This window comes from Dipodomys ordii, unplaced genomic scaffold, assembly GCF_000151885.1.
Source record: "Dipodomys ordii isolate 6190 unplaced genomic scaffold, Dord_2.0 Scaffold35, whole genome shotgun sequence".
Lineage (NCBI taxonomy): Eukaryota > Metazoa > Chordata > Mammalia > Rodentia > Heteromyidae > Dipodomys > Dipodomys ordii.
Window position 1 is genome coordinate 8,788,673 of NW_012267251.1, and position 18,527 is coordinate 8,807,199.

At 49.2% G+C, this 18,527-nt stretch overlaps 1 protein-coding gene across 1 annotated transcript in view; it reads right to left on the reverse strand.

Moving 5' to 3' along the window:
• Kdm5b (lysine (K)-specific demethylase 5B) overlaps positions 1 to 18,527 on the reverse strand; it is a 113,066-nt gene that overhangs the window by 86,373 nt on the left and 8,166 nt on the right. Inside the window, exon 3 of the mRNA XM_013017312.1 lies at positions 4,733 to 4,905. Coding sequence (XP_012872766.1) covers positions 4,733 to 4,905 — 173 coding nt within the window. The remainder of the gene's footprint in view (positions 1 to 4,732; positions 4,906 to 18,527) is intronic.

Here is an 18,527-nt window from a genome sequence, read left to right on the forward strand (position 1 = left end):
GGAGGGAGGGAGGGAAGAAGGAAGGAAGGAAGGAAGGAATGGAGGGAGGGAGGGAGGGAGGAAGGAAGGATCTTATGCTGTACAGAATTGCAGAGGGGAGGGACAGAACTTGATACCCTAATTCATGGGAGAATTCTGCTTTTTGCCTTTTCCCACTGGTCCAGAATGCATCAGCTTTTCATAGTGATGGAACTGGTCCAGGAGAGAAGGAGAAGAGATGGAGCAGTAAAAGGAGGAACACAAGGGTGAAGGATGGGAAGCGAGAGGCAATGGGGGTGCGGCCGTGAGGATCGGTGCAGCCAAGAGGGAGGAGGGAATCAGGAAGCGAGGCCGGGGCGGCTTGGCAGTGCTCCCTGTCTCTCTCTGTTAACATGAATGGCCCTGCTGCTGGTCTTTAGGGTAAAGGATAATTACTAGCCCCTCAGTGTAAAGCATGCACTTTACCACATGAGTCCTACGTGGGCATTTCTCTGAGGCTAGAGGTGTGGGTGGCTGGGACACACACCGGTGACATCACAGAGGGAGCTGAGCTCAGGGAGAAGAAACTTGAGGCCCCTAGATTGCTGTGCCAGGCCCAGCAGGCCTGGCCTCAACCTGTCCATCCTAGAGGGACCGACCCTCAACAGCCCAGCAATACACTCTCTTCTCTCCCCACCCTCTCCTCTTGAAGCCTGTCAGACTCAGAGACTGCGTGAGAGCAGGCCTGGGTGACACAGGAGGGACAGAAGAAGGACGAGCTGGGCCTGCCGTGCCGTGCAGTGCAGTCCTTGTGCAGCCTTTTCTTGTAGGTGTGCTCCATGTGCTGGTGGTCTAGAGCTTTTTTTACTTTCCCATAGAGATTTGCCCCTCCATTGCCTAAGTGACAAGAGGTCTTTGTTTAAAAAAGCCAGGCAAGAAAAATATAACCTCCAAGCCTTATTTCTACGTAAAACTCTTTTTCTAACTTATTTTTAAAAACAACAATAACAAACAAACCTCTTCAGCCAGGGGAGAGAAGCATGAACAGTACGAAACTACCAATATGGAAAGCCTTCCTGGAAATGGAGATTGCAGAGCAATCTTTCTGGCCCAGGGGCCAGAAAGCACTGGTTGCAACTTCTGAGCATGTATAGAGAGAATGGAGGACAGGTGACACTAAAGCCATTCCTCTCATCATCTAGGAGCAATCAGAGAATCCCTTTAACACTCTGGAGGCAGAGCCAGCCTGAATGCCTATAACCCAGTACTCAGGAAAAGGATCGTTTTAGTCTAAATTAATAGATTCATACTCTAGTTAAAGGTCTGTGGATACTTTAGGGATTGGAATCAATTGAGTCTATCTTTCATCTAAAAAGCAAGAATCAGGCACAGGGTTCATGCTGTAACCCTTGTAATTGCTACTCAAAAGGTAGAGATTAGAAGGATCAAGGTTCAAGGCAAGCCCAGGGACAAAGTTAATGAGATCCTCATCTAAACCATGATAGCTCAGGCCTATAATCCCAGCCACACAAGAGGCAGAGGCAGGAGGATCTTATCTGGACTGCCAAGGCAAAAAGTATGTGAAACACTATGTGAAACACTAAAAGCAAAAAGACTGGGCATGTGGTTTAAGCTGTAGAGTGTCTGTCAAACAAGCATGAAGACTTGAGTTCAAATTCCAGTACAACAAAGGGAGAACAAAAAAAGCAAGAAAGGCACCAATTTAGCATGGAACTTAGCATCACTTCAAACTCAGCTATTTTACTAGTTTGTCTTATGTTTAAAAAGTAGGCTAGGGTTGGGTGTCAGTACTCACTCCTAGCTACTTAGGAGGCTGAGATCTGAGGATCACGGTTCAAAGCCAGCCCAGCTGGGCAGGAAAGTCTGTGAGACTCTTACCTCCAATTAACCACCAGAAAACCAGAAATGATGCTGTGGCTCAAGTGGTAGAGCACTCACCTTTGAGCTGAAGAGCTCAGGGACAGTGCTCAAGCCCAGAGTTCAAGCTCTATGATGGATCAAAAACAAGAAGAAAAATAGTGATGCCAAGGGGGAGTGTTCTCCAGCTACCACTTGAGCCACAGCTCCACTTCTGGCTTTTGGAGGGTTAATTGGAGATAAGAGTCTCATCGCAAGCCTTGAGCTGAAGAGCTGAGGGACAGGGTCTAGACCCAGAGGTCAGGCCCATGACCAACCAAAAAAAAAGCTCAGGGAGAGCGCCCAGGCCCTGAGTTCAAGCTCCAGGACTTGCACAAGAAAAAAAAAAAAAAGAAATACAAGTGTGAAGCCAGACGCCAGTGGCTCACACCTGTCATCCTAGCTACTCAGGAGGCTGAGATCTGAGGATCACGGTTCAAAGCCAGCCTAGGCAGGAAAGTCTGTGAGACTCTTATCTCCAATAAACCACCAGAAAACCCAAAGTGGTGTTGTGGCTCAAGTAGTAGAGCGCTAACCTTGAGCTGAAGAACTGAGGGACAGTGTCCAGAACCAGAGTTCAAGCTCCACGACCAACCAAAAAAAAGAAAAAAAGAAATACAATTGTGAGCCACTGGCTCCTGGCCAGGATCTCACTACATAGACCAGGCTGGCCTGGAACTAGTGATCCTCCTGACTCAACACTGGAATTACTACCTATCAAACAGAATCCCTACACAGACGGGAACATGAGCCAGATAAAATGAAAAGGAACTGTAATAACAATAGTAATAGCTGGTATTGAGTACTTAAACAATAAACCTCAAAGTTTGAGGTTCAAAGACTCAGAGAGTCCCAGAGGGACTCTGCGTCAACAAACTTAGTACACTAATTAAAATTAAAAATACAGAAACAGGCTAGGGATGTGGTTTAGAGGTAGAGTGCTTGCCTGGCATGCATGAAGACCTACGTTCAATTCCTCAGTCCCACATAAACAGAAAAAGCTGGAAGTGGGACTGTGGCTCAAGTGGTAGAGTGCTAGCCTTGAGCAAAAAGCAGCTTGGGGACAGCATCCAGGCCTTGAGTTCATCAAGCCCCTCTTCCCCTCTCCCCCCAGTTCCTCAAGCTCCCAAGGCTGGCAAAAATCAATCAATCAATCAATTAATTACAATACTGAATGAATGAAACTTTGGAACACAGGGATCTCATGCCTATAATCCTAGCTACTCAAGAGGCTGAGATCTGAAGATCTGAGTCTTCTCTCCAATTAATTACCCAAAAGCTGGACATGGAGCTGGGCCTCAAGTGGTCTTGAGCACAAAATCTCAGGGATAGCACCCAGGCCCTGGGTTCAAGTTCTAGGAATGGCACAAAACACATTTTAAAAATGCAGATACTTGGAAGGGTCAGGATTCACTGAGACTGGCCGGGGCCAGGACCAAGCTTAGCATAGTAAGGAAGTATACCCTCCTCCAAATGAGGAAGGTGCCACACCCTATCCCCACTCTGATCCTTCTTTGTTGTTACTTAGGGTTTTGTTTCTAGCCCCTCCAAGGGCTAGAATTGAAAGAGAGAGCCACTGTACCCTGCCCCGACACTAATCCTTGGACAGCCCTCCACACTGCACACTGACGATGTTACTTGTCCTTAGCGTGTCTGACGTGGGAATCCCAGACTCGTGATGGGGTTGAAGGGGCCTCTGCTGTACATTGCCCCTCCTTGCACCAGGCCTCCTCTCTGGCTGAGCAGAAATGTCTCCTGATAATGGTTCTTCTGGAAGCTCAAAAAAAAATGTTGTCCATATTTATTTTCTTCTTCCTTTTTTTTTTTTTTTTTGTCGGTCGTAGGGGCTGACCTCTGGGCCTGGGCACTGTCCCTCAGCTCTTCAGCTCAAGGTCAGCACCACTTCTGGCTTTTTTCTGCTTATGTGGTGCTGAGGACTCGAACCCAGGGCCTCACGCATGTGAGGCAAGCACTCTACTACTGAGCCAACTTCCCAGCCCTCTCTTTTCTTTTTTAAGTGCCAGTCCTGGGGCTTGAACTAAGGGCCTGGGCACTGTCATCAGCATTTTTGCTCAAGGCTAATGCTCTATTTCTTGAGCCACAGATCCGCTTCTGGCTTTTTGCTAGTTACCTGGAGTTAAGAGTTTCATGGACCTTTTTGCCAACCCTAGCTTCAAAAAGCAATCCTCAGATCTCAGCTTTCTGAGTAGCTAGGATTCTAGGTTTAAGCCACTGGAACCTGCCTGTCATTTATCTTTTCAAGGCTGGCACTCTACCACTTGAGCCACTTCTCCACTTTTAGTTTTTTGCTGGTCAATTGGAGACAGGAATCACATGGACATTCCTGTCCAGGATAGCTTTGAAACACAATCCTCAGATCTCAGCCTCCTGAGTAGCTAAGTTTATAGAAATAAGCCACTGGTGCTCAGCTGTTGCCTGCATTTCAAGCCTCTACAGCTCACAGAACTTAGCGGGGCAGTTGCTGCTGACTCCGACTCCATCTGATGGCTCCTCGGCTGAGAATGGCAGCCAGCGTGAGACCTCTCACGCAGGACACAGGTCAGGCTCCCAACCTCTCTCTTTACTTCCTCTTCTTAGAAGACAGTATGTTTTGTGCTCGCAACCTTGTGGCCCACTTTCATTTGAAGGTGACCACCATGGAGCCCAACCATGCTCCTGGAGTTCTCCTAACACAGGCTTCCTGGCAAATCTTCCAGTGAGGCCCTTCTGCTCCTGGGCCATTTCCTCCACTTCTTCCATAAGAAGAAACCCTTGACAGGCTGGTCCTTTATTTCCATCCCCTGCTGGTCAAAAGAAACAAATACAATCTTCTTCTACCACAGTTGTCCAGACCCACTCTGATGATAAGGAGACCACAGTGGCCACAGGTGAAGGGCCCCATGGCGCCGGCGCCTCCTTGGAGGTGTTTCCACAGATGTGAAGACTTCCCATATCCATTTCTCCCGGGAGGCCCAGGCACTGATGGCTCATTCCTCTGGATAACAAACTCCGACACGGATGTGAAGTTCACTATAAGAAGGGGACGGTGGAGGGCTATGACCTTGAGGGGTGGCCTCCAGGCTGTGTCGGCTTTGCCCTGCTGGGTTATGTGCTGCAAGGCCAGAAATGCACAGGAAGCCACGGGAGCTGAGCAAGGCTCGGGGTTTAGCACATCAAGCGCTTGAGGGCCTGGTGAACAGGCCTATCTACCTCTGGGAAGAAAATGTCAATAAAAGTTGGTGATATGTCAGAAAAATTAACAAATGTGAGGCCATTTCTTTCTACCCTATGAGTGGAATAGGAAGCCAGGTGCTGGTAGCTCACGCCTGTCATCCTTGCTACTCAGGAGGCTGAGCTTTGAGGATCAAAGTTCAAAGCTAGCCCTGGCAGGAAAGTCTGTGAGACTCTTATCTCCCATTAACCATCAGAAAACCAGAAGTGGCGCTGTGGCTCAAGTGGTAGAACACTCACCTTGAGCTGAAGAGCTGAGGGACAGCGCCCAGACTCAAGAGTGCAAGCCCCATGACCAACATAAAAAAAAATAAATAAGGGTAGAATAGGGGAGATATAAACAGTGAGAGGCAGAAAGCAAAAGGCTCCACCCTTCCATTGGTACTACCAAGATGTTAGCCAAGTTCTTCCTTTTTCCACCTAGATGAGTACTTGTAACAATATTATTATTATTATTTTATGTGTGTGCACATGCACGCACGCATGCATGCTGTACTGAGGTTAGAACTCAAGGTTTTTCTACTCAAGGCTGGTGCTCTACTACTTGAGCCAAAGCTACACTTCAGGCTTTTCCTGGTTAATTGGAAGTAAGAGTCTCACTAACTTTTCTGCTTGGGCTGGCTTCAAACCAGATACTCAGATCTCAGCTTCTTGAGTAGCCAGGTCTAACATGATCTTTTGCTAGGACCTGATTTGGTTACAGTCAAACTCCACTCTCCTGGGTTGCTTGAATCAGCGCACACGTTGTGTGTATACATGCGTACGTGTATGTTCACACAGAGGTGAGGTGCATTATTATAGTTAGAGGGAGGAAATCACAGGGGATCTTTATTTTCCAGTGCTAAGGATTAAACTCAGAGCCTCACACATGCCAGGCAAGTACTTTGCCATGAGCCACACCCTCACCCCATAACAGACTAGAATTCACATGCCAAGAAGCCAAGAAAGAGACTCGTCTTCTCTCTTCTTTTTTGGGCAGTCTTACTATGGGGCCCAGGCCAACCTCACACTCTGGTTCAGCCTCCCAATGTTGAGATTATAGGCATGGTGAAAGTACTCTATGTATGATAAATATCATATGTATATGAGGGCTATGAGGATTGCTACAACCTAGATCCAGTCTGAGGCCACCGGTTCCTGCTCCATTACCCCACACAACCAGCGACTGAGCATCACAGAGAGACTCCAGACAGCTAAGAGAGGTAGCTTCTAGGAAACCTTGCCAAAATTACTGCAGTGCCCAGCCCTTCCCCTGATCACAATCACTACCCATACATCCCCACCTCTGACAAGCCTTCCAGCCCAATGGCTGTGAGATACCCCAGCACCCAGACCCTTTCCCACAGCCTGTCCCCAGACCTGCCTTTACAGGGATGTGGCTTTCTCTCATCCAGAGGAAAGGCAATCAACAAATTGATCCTGATCAATGTGAATAGCAGGGATCCTGGCAATGGGAAACAAAATGGGAGTGCAAGCCCTCTATCCTCCTGAACCACCCTCCCCTCAGGTTGGCCAGCAGCTACCTTCCCTTCTGACCTCTTTTAGCAAAAGCAAGTACTTCACGTTCTCCTGGCATGTCTGTTGAGAAAGGCACTGGTCAGGTGGGGCAAGCTCCGGTAAGACTGGAGTGGCCTGGAATCATTCTCAGAGCCAGGAAAGCCATATGGCTCACAGGAGCCACAATGCGGACCTCAGTCTTCTCCCAATTCCTTCCTTCCTTCCTTCCTTTCTTTCTTTCTTCTTTCTTTCTTTCTTTGTCAGTCGTGGGGCTTGAACTCTGGGCCTGAGTGCTGTCCCTCAGCTCTTCAGCTCAAGGCTAGCCTCTACTACTTGAGCCACAGCACCACTTCTGGCTTTTTCTGCTTATGTGGTGCTGAGGGTTCGAACCCAGGGCCTCATGCATGCAAGGCAAACACTCTACCTCTGAGCCATCTTCCCAGCCCACTCCTCTCCCAATTCCTAAGACACTGTAATAATGTTCCTTCCTCCCTTATTCCCTGTCTTTGTTTTTCTTTCTTTTGCTTTCCTTTCTTGCCTTCCTTCCCATTCTTCCCTGTCCTCCCTCCCTTTGCTTTTTTGGCTAGTACTATGGTTTGTTTTGTTTTGTTTTTGGTTGATCCTGGGGCATGAACTCTGGGTTTGGACTCTTCAGCTCAAGGTTAACAGTACCACCAGACCCACAGCGCCTCTTCTGGTTTTTGAGTGGATAATTGGATATTAGAGTCTCATGGGGACTTTCCTTCCACCCCCCACCCCAGCTGGTTTTGAACCTCGATCCTCAGACCTCAGCTTCCTGAGTAGCTAGGATTACAGGTATGAGCTACCAGTGCCTGGCTGGTACTATGGTTTGAATTCAAGGTCTCACACTGTTGATTGGGTGCCCTACCACTTAAGCCACACTGCTTTTTGCAGATTATTTTGGAAATTGAGTCTTTTCCACTTCTCTGCCTGGATTGGGTTCAAATCATGATCCTCTGGGTGAGCTACAGGGGCCTAGCACTTCCAGGCCTTTTATTCACCCAAACCACTGAGTTCCTACAGAATGCCAAGCAGCTAGAAAGAGGTCTCCATGCTAATGTCATCTCCATGAAACCCTGATAATCTGAGGAGTAAGGAGGCTCTACTTTGGTTACTGAGGTGAAAGGGGAAGTACAAAGACTCTGGCACCCCTCAAACCCTGGTTTCATTTTTTTGGGGGGTCTGGTCATGGGCCTGAACACTGTCCCTCAGCTCTTCAGCTCAAGGCTAGTGCTCTACCACTTGAGCCACAGAGCTACTTCTGGTTTTTTTTTTTCTGCTTATGTGGTGCTGAGGAATCGAACCTAGGATCTCATGCATGCAAAGCAAGCGCTCTACCACTGAGCCACCTTCCCAGCCCTCAAACCCTGGTTTCAATCATAGCTCTAGTTACTAGAGCTGAAAGAGCTTAAAATATCACTGAGGGGCTAGGAAGGTGGCTCAGTGGTAGAGTGCTTGCCTTGCATGCACGAGGCCCTGGGTTCGATTCCTCAGTACCACATAAGCAGAAAAAAAAAAGCCAGAAGTAGCTCTGTGGCTCAAGTGGTAGAGCGCTAGCCTTGAGCTGAAGAGCTGAGGGACAGCGCCCAGGCCCAGAGTTCAGGCCTCATGATGAACAAAAATAAACAAAACAAAATAAAATAAAATGTCACTGAATTTCTCTGAGTTTCTACAGCTAGAAAACAAGGATTGTACCTGCCACCCTGGTAAGACATGTAAATGAAAGGAAACCGTACAGGAAGGGGAGATGGTAGACACTCAGAGGCCAGTGCTCAAGTCCTGAGCCTTTTGTTCTTCAAGTGTGGCCCCCCCGACCCCCAACCCCTACTTCGAGTAGAGGACAAGAGGCTTCAGCCCCCCCCTCCAGGAGCCCCTCGGACTCCCTGCTGGTGCCTCCCCTGGGGATCTACAACAACTACATCCAGCTCTGGGCCTTGGGCTGTCCTGGGAGTGCTGCTCACTGGATGTGAAGAACAAACCACAGACAGGCCCAGGCAGGTAAGGCATCTCTGCTGTTGCCAGCCCTGCCCCAGCAGTGTAGGGAGGGACAGGCTTTTCCCACCAACAGGCCTCAGGTCATGACTCTCCCCCTTCTGGTTGGGCTACTTTTAGGAGGCCGGGGCATGCAAGGAGCAATACTGTCACCAAGAGGGCTAAGAGACAGGACAGAGAATGATGGGACCCCAGTCTGTACTGGCAAAGGGTGGCATCTACCTGGTGGAAGCAAGGGGCGGGGCAATGTGATCTGGATCTGCAAGCTCAACCCCTGGCCCTCCAGGACTCCAGATGTTCTTAGCACTGTGGCAGCGGAGGGAGGTTAATGTGGGAGGGAAAAATATCTCATTGGGGGCTGGTGGCTCACACCTGTAATCCTCGCTCAGATCAGAGAATGGCATTTTGAAGCCAGCCCAGGCAAAACAAAGTCCATGAGACTCATCTCTATTAACCACCACAAAGCTGGAAGTGGAGCTGTGGCTCAAGTAACAGAGCACCAGCCTTGAGTGAAAAAATTAAGGGAGAGCACCCAGGCTCTGAGTTCAAGCCCAAGCACCAATACTAAATAAATAAATAAAATCCTTTGGTATTGGGGTTAAAATATTCTTTTTTTGCGTTGGCTGTGGGGCTTGAACTTTGGGCCTGGGCACTGTTCCTCAGCTCTTCAGCTCAAGGCTAGCTTTCTACCACTTGAGCCACAGCCCCACTTCCAGTTTTCTGGTGGTTTACTGGCAATAAAAAGTCTCTTGGGGGCTGGGAAGGTGGCTCAGTGGTAGAGTGCTTGCCTTGCATGCATGAGGCTCTGGATTCAATTCCTCAGCACCACATAAGCAAAAAGAAAATAGCCGGAAGTGGGGCTGTGGCTCAAATGGTAGAGTGCTGGCCTTGAGCTGAAGAGCTGAGGGACAGCGCCGGCCCAGAGTTCAGGCTCCACGACTGACCAAAAAAAAAAAAGTCTCATGGAAGTGGCGCTGTAGCTCAAGTGGTAGAGCCTTGCCTTGAGCTGAAGAGCTGAGGGACAGCGCCCAGGCCCAGAGTTCAAGCCCCACGACCTACAAAAAAAAAAAAAAGTCTCATGGACTTTCCTGCCCTGGGCTGGCTTTGAACCACAGTCCTCACATCTCAACCTCCTGAGTAGCTAGGATTACAGGCATGAGCCACCAACACCCAGCTAGGGTTAAAATATTCTTAAACAGTGTTTGGCCATCTTGCTAGCCTCATCACCTACTTGTATGAGCCACATGGTTTGTGCCGGTCCACGGGGCCATGCCTGCCCGGGCTCTTTTGCACATGCTGTTTCCTGGCTTGGTCCTTCTGCATCTGGCTAACCAGTGGTTCTTCAGCATAAGCCTTCCTAACTTCCCATGCCAGCCTGGCTCTGTCACATGTCTTCTGCTTTGCACGCCTCTCCTGGGGTTATGTGCCGTTAAGTCCCATCGGCCCTCTCTCGGCCCAAGCTGGACTTCTTAAGGACAGCAAGGGCACATGTCCGCGTCCTTTGCCACTGTTCCCCAGGGCCTCACAGTGGGCACAGCACCACACAGTATTTTATCTGTTGGAAAGAAGAAGAAAAAAAGGCTGGGAATGTGGCTTAGAGGTATAGTGTTTGTCTAGAATGCATGAAGCCCTGGGTTTAATTCCTCAGTACCATATAAACAGAAAAAGCCAGAAGTAGTGCTGAGACTCAAATAGCAGAGTACTAGCCTTGAGCAAAAGAAGCTCAGGGACAGTGCCTAGGCTATGAGTTTAAAACCCAGGACTGGCAAGAAAGAAAGGGAGGGAGGGTGAGGGAGGGGAAGAGGGGGGGGCCCTGAGTCAGAGGCACCCCCCTTAGCCTGCAGTCTGAGGTGGCCTGCAGCCTCTAGCATCTCACCCCAGATTCCCAGCTCCAGGACCTGCTCCACCTCCCAGAAGCATCTGGACAGCTGTTGTGACTCCTCCCTTAGTCTTTCCTAAACTCGTTTCTCTCTGTCATCTTCCCTCGTGGTTCCCTTCTGTGGCCGTGGGGCGTGGCCTCGTTACCATGTTGCCTCAGTTTCAGGTTTGGGCTGTTCTGTGGATTGAAAGTTCACCTGTCAGCAAATCTCAGGCCGAATGTTCCCCTACCTGCCTGTTAAGCCAGGGGCAGCCCCTCCCACTCCCAGTCCAGCCGACAGACTGTGGACTTGTTTCTGTACCACTTTCCTCACCTGTAACATAGGGTACTACTTTGCAAAATGGTTGAAATCATGAGGTACACAAATTGCCAGCTGTGTCAGACGCTGTGTTAAGCACTTCTGGACCTTCCTCTAAACAGCTCTGTGCATAGGTTTACCTCATTTTACCTCTGAGGTATAATTGGAGCACAGGGGGGGGGGGGGGGGGAGGCATGGCATGTTCACTCCGCTATTAAGCTGTGTGAACTTGAATAAGCTCCCATCAGAGCCCCAGCCCTTACTCCGTTCCTTCATGCCAGTGCGGGGTAACTGAGATCGCCTACTGAGATTCCAGTGCAGCAGGCAGGCTGTTGGGGAGGGCTCCCCAAAGCTGGCTTAGAGATTGTGCAGGTACAGGATGGTTTTGAGGTGACAGGACAAGAAGCAATTACAGGGCTGGGGATGTAGTTCAGGAACAGAGTGCTGGCCTGGCACATACAGGGTCCTAATCCCCAGTACTAAAATTACAAAACAAAACAACATACAAAACAATAAGGGGGCTGGTAAGGTGGCTTAGTGGTAGAGTGCTTGCCTGGCATGCACGAAACCTTGGGTTCGATTCCTCAGTACCACATACACAAAAAAAGTTGGAAGTGGCGCTGTGGCTCAAGTGGTAGAGTGCTAGCCTTGAGCAAAAGAAGCTCAAGGACAGCACCCAGGCCCTGAGTTCAAGCCCCAGGTCTAGTGAAAAAAGAAAGAGAAAAAAAAAAGAAAAAAATTGACAATACTGACCCGGTGAATTCAAATTTCTTAACCTCAGTAATTTAGAGAACAAAATTTGTTGTTGCTGTTGTTGTTGGTCATGGGGCTTGAACTCAGGGCCTGGGCACTGTCCCTGAGCTGCTTTTGCTCAAGGCTAGCACTCTACCACTGGAGCCACAGAACCACTTCCAGCTTTTTCAGTTTATGTGGTACTGAGGAATCAAACCAAGGGCTTCATGAATGCTAGGCAAGTACTCTACCACTAAGCCCCATTCCCAGCCCCTCCATGAGACTCTTTATCTCCAATTAATCACCAAAAAGCTGAAAGTGGAGCTGTGGCTCAAGTGGTAGAGTGCTAGCATTGAGCAAATAAAACTCAGGTGCAGTGCCCAGGCTGAGTTCAAGCCCTAGGACCAACACACACACACACACACACACACACACAGTTGTTGTTGTTGTTGTTTTTGCACTGGTGGTTTACAATTGTAATCCTAGCTACTCTGGAGGCTAAGATCTGAAGATTGTGATTTGACACCAGCTTAGGCAGACAAATCTGAGGACTCTTATCTCCAATTAACTAGCAAAATGCCAGAAGCAGAGGTATGGCTCAAGTGGTAGAGCACCAGCTTTGAACAGAAAGAGCCAAAGCCAGAGGGCAAGGTCCCAAGTTCTAAGCCCCAGTATTGGCACACACACACAAAGAAAATATAGAATAAAACATAAATAGTAAAATAAAAACCCATTATTTTAGTTGGCCTTGAATATCAGACTGAAAAACTATTTTAAGTATGCACTAGCAGCTGACTGTGCTCTCTTCAAATGTCTGTAGCCTCCAGCTGCACATTTGCTTTACTCAGAAGACTTTTCTTTTCTTTAAGTTAGGCCAGTTGTCCAGTGGCCCTAGGTGAAGCCCGGGCATTAGAATTTGCTAAGAGCTCCCTGACTCTCACGTGCAGGCAGAGTTGAGAACCACTGCTCTTGAGAAAGGATCTCGCTGTAGTCTAAGCCAGCGTCAGCATCACCAGGGACTGTGTGAAAACTGTACTTCCTCAAGCATCACTCTGGGCCAAATCAGAAACTTGAATGGGACCAGCAATCCAGGGGACCTGGTCCCAGCTGGAGAATTCTAAGTACTGAATTTGAAAACCAATAGACATCTTATTCTTCTGTTCCTGAAAAGAGGCAGAGTTAAGCAGCTTCCCATAAAGTCCTTGGCAGAATCCAACCTAGAACTTCAGTGCCTGTCCTCAGTGGTTCTGTCCACTCTTGGGCAGTCTGAGGTAGATGGTTCTCAAAGATGTCCGTGATTCCTTCTGTTTCTGTCACCCTTCACATCAAGAGGGGGACTTTAGCCAGGCATGGTAGCACACGCCTATAATCCTAGCTTTCCTAGATTTGAGAGTTTGAGACCAGAATAGGCTACAAAGCAAAATGTTGTATCAAAATGTTAAAAAAGAGAGAAATAATAACAAAAAAAAACAACAAAAAATGCCAGTGGATTTGATTTTCCATGTGGTCATGTAACAAAGTTCCATATACCAAGTGAATTAAAACAGGAATTTGTCTTGAAGCCTTGAAGCTTGAGATTAAGGTGCTGGCAGGACTGTCTTCATGTGGCCCTGTGTGTGTGTGTGTGTGTGTGTGTGTGTATGTGTGTGTATGTGTGTGTGTATGTGTGTGTGTGTATGTGTGTGTGTGTGTGTGTGAGTGATCCAGTTTCTCTGTTTCATTACTTTATATTTACTGGGCTAGTACTGGGCTTGAACTCAGAACCTGGGTACTATCACTTAGTTTTCTCCACTCAAGGCTGAGACTCTACCCCTGTTGGCTCTTTGCTGGTTATTTGAAAATAAGAGTCTCAGATTTGTCTGCCTGGGTTAGCTTCAAACTGAGGTCTCTGGATTTGAGCCTTTTCAGTAGCTGGAATTCCAATGTGATCCACCAGCACCGGCAAGTGCCCCCTTGTAAGGACACCGGGTACGCACTGCGGGCTCACCCTGCCCACTAGTGACCTTGTTTCTGATGCAGGGCTCATTCTGAATCACTGGTGTTAGGACTTTACTAGGCAATGGGGGAATGGAAACACCAACTCAACCCCTAATACTCCTCCATGGATCTGAGCCTCCAAGCTTAGAGCTCAGGAGGCCTGTCCACTTGTCTTCACCCTCTGGAAGCTGTCATACAAAGTCCAACATCATCGCCGCTGGAGAAAAAAGCCCAGGATAAGAGACTGGAAAGGAAAAAAAAAATATGGAAAGGGCCTCCCCTACCCCCGTCCTCTGCTAAGGCCTCACATGTTGGGGAAGCCATGTTGGGCTGTCAGATTTCCTCACCCAGTCACAGACTCATCAGTAAAGACAGTGGCTGTTTAAAGCCTCTTGGCTAAGGGGGAGTGTGTGATCTAACAAGCTCTGGCCTTCCTAATGACTGCTTGATTCCTTCTGCTAGAAGCCCTGTCAGCACGGTGCCTGCCTAGCACTCCCATAAAATACTTGGGTCTCCCTGCTGCTGGCAGTAGCTGGGAGGGGGACAAAGTTGTGCCTGTCTGTCTGAATGGTCCCCATGTGACCCCCCTAGAGGCTTCTGAGTGCGCGGGGGAGAAGCTGGGGCTTGGGTGAGCAGGGGAGGGGTGGGTAGAGGGTACTGAGGGGGGCTTTGTGCAGGTGGGCTTGGGGCCAGAGCTTGGACACACAGAGCAGTGTGGGCTCCAGAACACTGAAACCTTGGGGGTGGGGTAGGGGTGGTGTGTAAGAAGACTGAGAGGTCTTGGCGAAGGGGAAAATTGGAATAATTAACCACTAAGAATGAGTGTCTTCAAAAGAGCTTAATTTTGGGGAAATGAAGAGCTGCAGAGAAGCACAAAAAAGTGATTACGCAGAACAGGAACAGAGGGTTATTATGAGAGGAGAGGGATGGAGACAGTGCGCAGCCCAGTAAACCCCCTCTTCTCCTTTGTGGCGGCTACCAGCAGCACCACTGGTGATTGCAGACACTAATGAGTACCACTGAGTCCCAGGGCTCTTTGAACCACTGTGCTGAGGAGGGTACTGTTGTTCTAGACACGGTTTCCATCTGGGAACCAAGACCCAGTGATATGGCCAAAGGCCACAGCTAAGAAGTGGCAAAGCTGGGCTTCCAATCCAGATATTCTGGCTTCAAAACTGGTGTTTTAGCTGGGTGCCCGTGACTGCTGCCTAGCACCCAGCTTCTCAGGAGATCTAGGGATGGTAGTTTGAAGGCAGCCTGGGCAGGAAAGTCAATGAGGCTCTTCTCTCCAACCAACCACACCAAGCAGCCAGAAGTAGAGCTGGGGCTAGAGTGAGAGCATTGAGTGAAAAAGCTAATGGACAGTGTCCAAACTCCAAGTTCAAGCCCATGTGCATGCACACATGTGCACACATGCACACACCCACACCCACAGGTTTTGTGTCACTGGGCATGCTACTAAAGGGACCCAGATGCACGTCCCACTGTCTCTCCCGTGTCTACCTGACCATTAAACATAACAACTGCGTATGCTTGTGCTTAGGACAAGTAAAATCCAGTGCAGCAGGCCCAGGGAGCAGGCATGAGGACATTCGTTGCTGGCACACTCTGTCTAGAGCAAGATGACCGCATGGGCCTCCTGCTTAGTCGTCAGCTGCATGAAATCCTCTATATGACTTGCCCTCTGCCTTTTTTTTTTTTGGGGGGGGGTCCAGTCGTGGGGCCTGAACTCTGGGCCTGGGTGCTGTCCCTCAGCTCTTCAGCTCAAGGCTAGCGCTCTTACCACTTGAGCCACAGCGCCACTTCCAGCTTTTTTCTTTTTGCTTATGTGGTGCTAAGGAATTGAACCCAGGGCCTCATGCATGCAAGGCAAGCGCTCTACCACTGAGACACCTTCTCAGCCCCCCCTCTGCCTTTTTGCTAGCTGGAAAGCAGCCTCTCTCAGAGAGGCAGCCACAGCCCTCAAAGAGGCAGCCTGCCCAGACTTGATGGAGAAGAGACAGACTTGAGATTAGCATGTGGAGGGGGTGGAGGGTGGGGAACACCGCAGCTCGGACACCCTCATTCTTCCATATCTTTCCAGATGCCGGGCTTCTGTACCCTAGTCCAAAGAGAGAGAGGGATGTTCTGAACTGAAGATCTAGCCCAAGTCCTTCCATTTACGGACAAGAAGGCATCCAGAGGAGGGTGTTGTCACCAGGTCTCCACCTCTCCCCTGTCCCCTGTCCGGCGTGTGGGTCACCTCCTCTCCCACTGACTCTGCAATGCCCTGACTTTCCCCCCCAAGATGGAGGACTGGAGTGAGGAAGAGAAGTAGATCCACATGCTCCCTACTGGCCCCTCATTCTTCCCGTGAGTGAGGGAACCCCACACTGCCACCTCAGCTCAGTCCTGTCATGGCCTTCTGAGCAGGGGTGCAAGTCCACGGTTGAACCAGCAACAGTCTTGCTCAGACGGGGGGGGGGGGGGGGGGGGAGAGGAAGGAAGGAGAGGTGCAGACATCTCAGCATGCCTCATATGCATGGGGGAAGGGAGATCAGTCTGGGAAATGTGATTAACACGTTCCATTCCTTGCCCTCAAAGGGATAAAGAAGCCCTCTCTTCTCCCTTTGAAGCCTGAACCTCCCTCTTGGCCCAGCAAATACCAGTTCCATGGACAGCCGGCCTTCCCATACTGAGCTTTTACCTGTTCTCTACCACTCTGTCTTGTGCCACAGGCCAGCTAGGTGTCCTTCTCTCGTCTGGTATGCTGGTCCCTCTGTCTCATTTTTTTTTCTTTTTTCTTTGCCAGTCCTGGGCTTGAACTCAAGGCCTGGGCGCTGTCCCTGAGCTTCTTTTGCTCAAGGCTATCACTCTACCACTTGAGCCACAGCACCACTTCCAGCTTTTTCTGTGTATGTGCTGCTGAGGAATGAACCCAGGGCTTCATGCATACAAGGGAAGAAGTCTACCATTAAGCCACATTCCCAGCCCCTCCTGCCTCCTTTCTTTCTGGTTTGCCTGGCCAACTAGTCAACATGCCCAACTCAATTCACATTTCCACTCTGCTGCTCATATCATATTGGGAGTTGTTTACACAGCCCCCTTGTCATAATTTCTTCCCTTTTAAGTTTAGGCTCACATGGCAAGATTTTATGCTTCATGTTCTGGGGACCCTGTGGAAGTTGACATGTTAGGGATCCTAGGGCCCCCATCAGGGCTCAGAAGTCGTGGGAAAATGGATGCTATTTAATGAAGCTTCTGCTTAGGCCTGGAAGGTTCTTTCTCCTTAGATGCTTCTTTCAACTCCCCTGAGGAGAGGTGAAAGAGTCTAACCACTTTCTTGTCTCTCATGTAAAGGAATAAAAGATGAATTCTTCTATCTCAAGTAAACTGTATGCCAGGTGCCAATGGTTTATGCCTGTGATCCTAGCTACACGAGGCTGAAATCTGGAGGACTATAGTTTGAAGCCAGCCCAGGCAGAAAAGTGTGAGAGACTCCATTTTGGTTTTTGTATGTGTCAGTTATGGGGCTTGAACTCTGGGCCTGAACGCTGTCCCTCAGCTCTTCAGCTCAAGGTGAGTGTTCTACCACTTGAACCACAGCGTCACTTCTGGTTTCCTGGTGGGTTATTGGAGATAAAGAGTTTCATGGCTTTTCCTGCCCAGGCTGGCTTTGAACTGTGCTCCTCAGGTCTCAGCCTCCTGAGTAGCTAGGATTATAGGCATGAGCCACCAGCACCTGGCTACATTTAAAAAATAACCAGCAAAAAGCCAGGAGCCAAGCTCTGGTGGTTCATACATATAATCCTAGCTCCTCAGAAGACTGAGATCTGAGGATGACAGTTCAAAGTCAGCCCAGGCAGAAAAGTTCCCATATGACTTTTATCTCCAATTAACCACTCAAAAAAGCAGAGGTGGTAGAGCACTAGCCTTAAGCAAAAGAACTCAGGGAGGGCTGGGAAGATGGCTTAGTGTTAGAGTGCTTGCCTAGCATGCATGAAACCCTGGGTTCGATTCTTCAGTACCACAAAAACAGAGAAAAGCTGGAAGTGGTTCTGTGGCTCAAGTGGTAGAGTGCTGGCCCTGAGCACAGACAGGCTCAGAGCTCAGGCCCTAAGTTCAAGCCCTAGGACTGGCAAAAAAAGAAAAAGAAAAAAGTTCAAGATAGCACCCAGGCCTTAGGTTCAAGCCCCACAACCACCAAAAACAAACAAAACCAGCAAAGAGCTGGGCATCTGGGACTCATTCCTATAATCCTAGCTACTGAGGAGGCTGAGATCTGAGGATCAAAGTTTGAAGCCAGCCCCAGCAGACAAATCTGGCACCCCTTACCTCCAATTAACCAGCAAAAAGCTAGAAGTGGAGGTGTGGCTCAAGTGGCAGAGTGCCAACTTTGAGCTAAAAAGCTATGAGACAGTGCCCCAGGCCTTGAGTTCAAGCCCAGGCTCTGAAAAAATAATAAATTCCTCTTTCCATCCTCACCCATCAGGCCTCCAGAGCTTGAAAAGAACCCACGGCTGGCGAGCAGGTGGATGGGTTGAAGCCGTGTGCAGATTTAACAACAACTGCCCCTGCTTATTTCAAAACGTGCAGATGGGCAGGAGGCCGAAGCAAGTGTGACTTCTGAGCTATTCCACCTGCGGTCCACAAGAGGAAGCATGGCCGCTGTGGGCTTATCTGCATAAACAAGTCACCTAGCCACTCCCTGCACTGGAAAAGGACTTACTCTACGATGCGCAAGAGTGCTGCGCTAGCTGTCCCGCCCTCACTGGACATTGTCCTTCCTGATACCCGGAACGACGGTGGGGAAGAGCTGGTCTCCCTCATGTGTGAGCTAACAGCGGAAGGATCACTAACACATATGAATTCATGTGTCTGGAGAGAGAAGCAGGAACAGAAAGGAAGGAAGCATCAGCTTGTTAGTTCTGGCAAGAGTGGGTGAACAAAGCCACATCTTTTATTTATTTATTTATTTTGGTCCAGTCGTGGGGCCTGAACTCTGGGCCTGGGCGCTGTCCCTCAGCTCTTCAGCTCAAGGCTAGC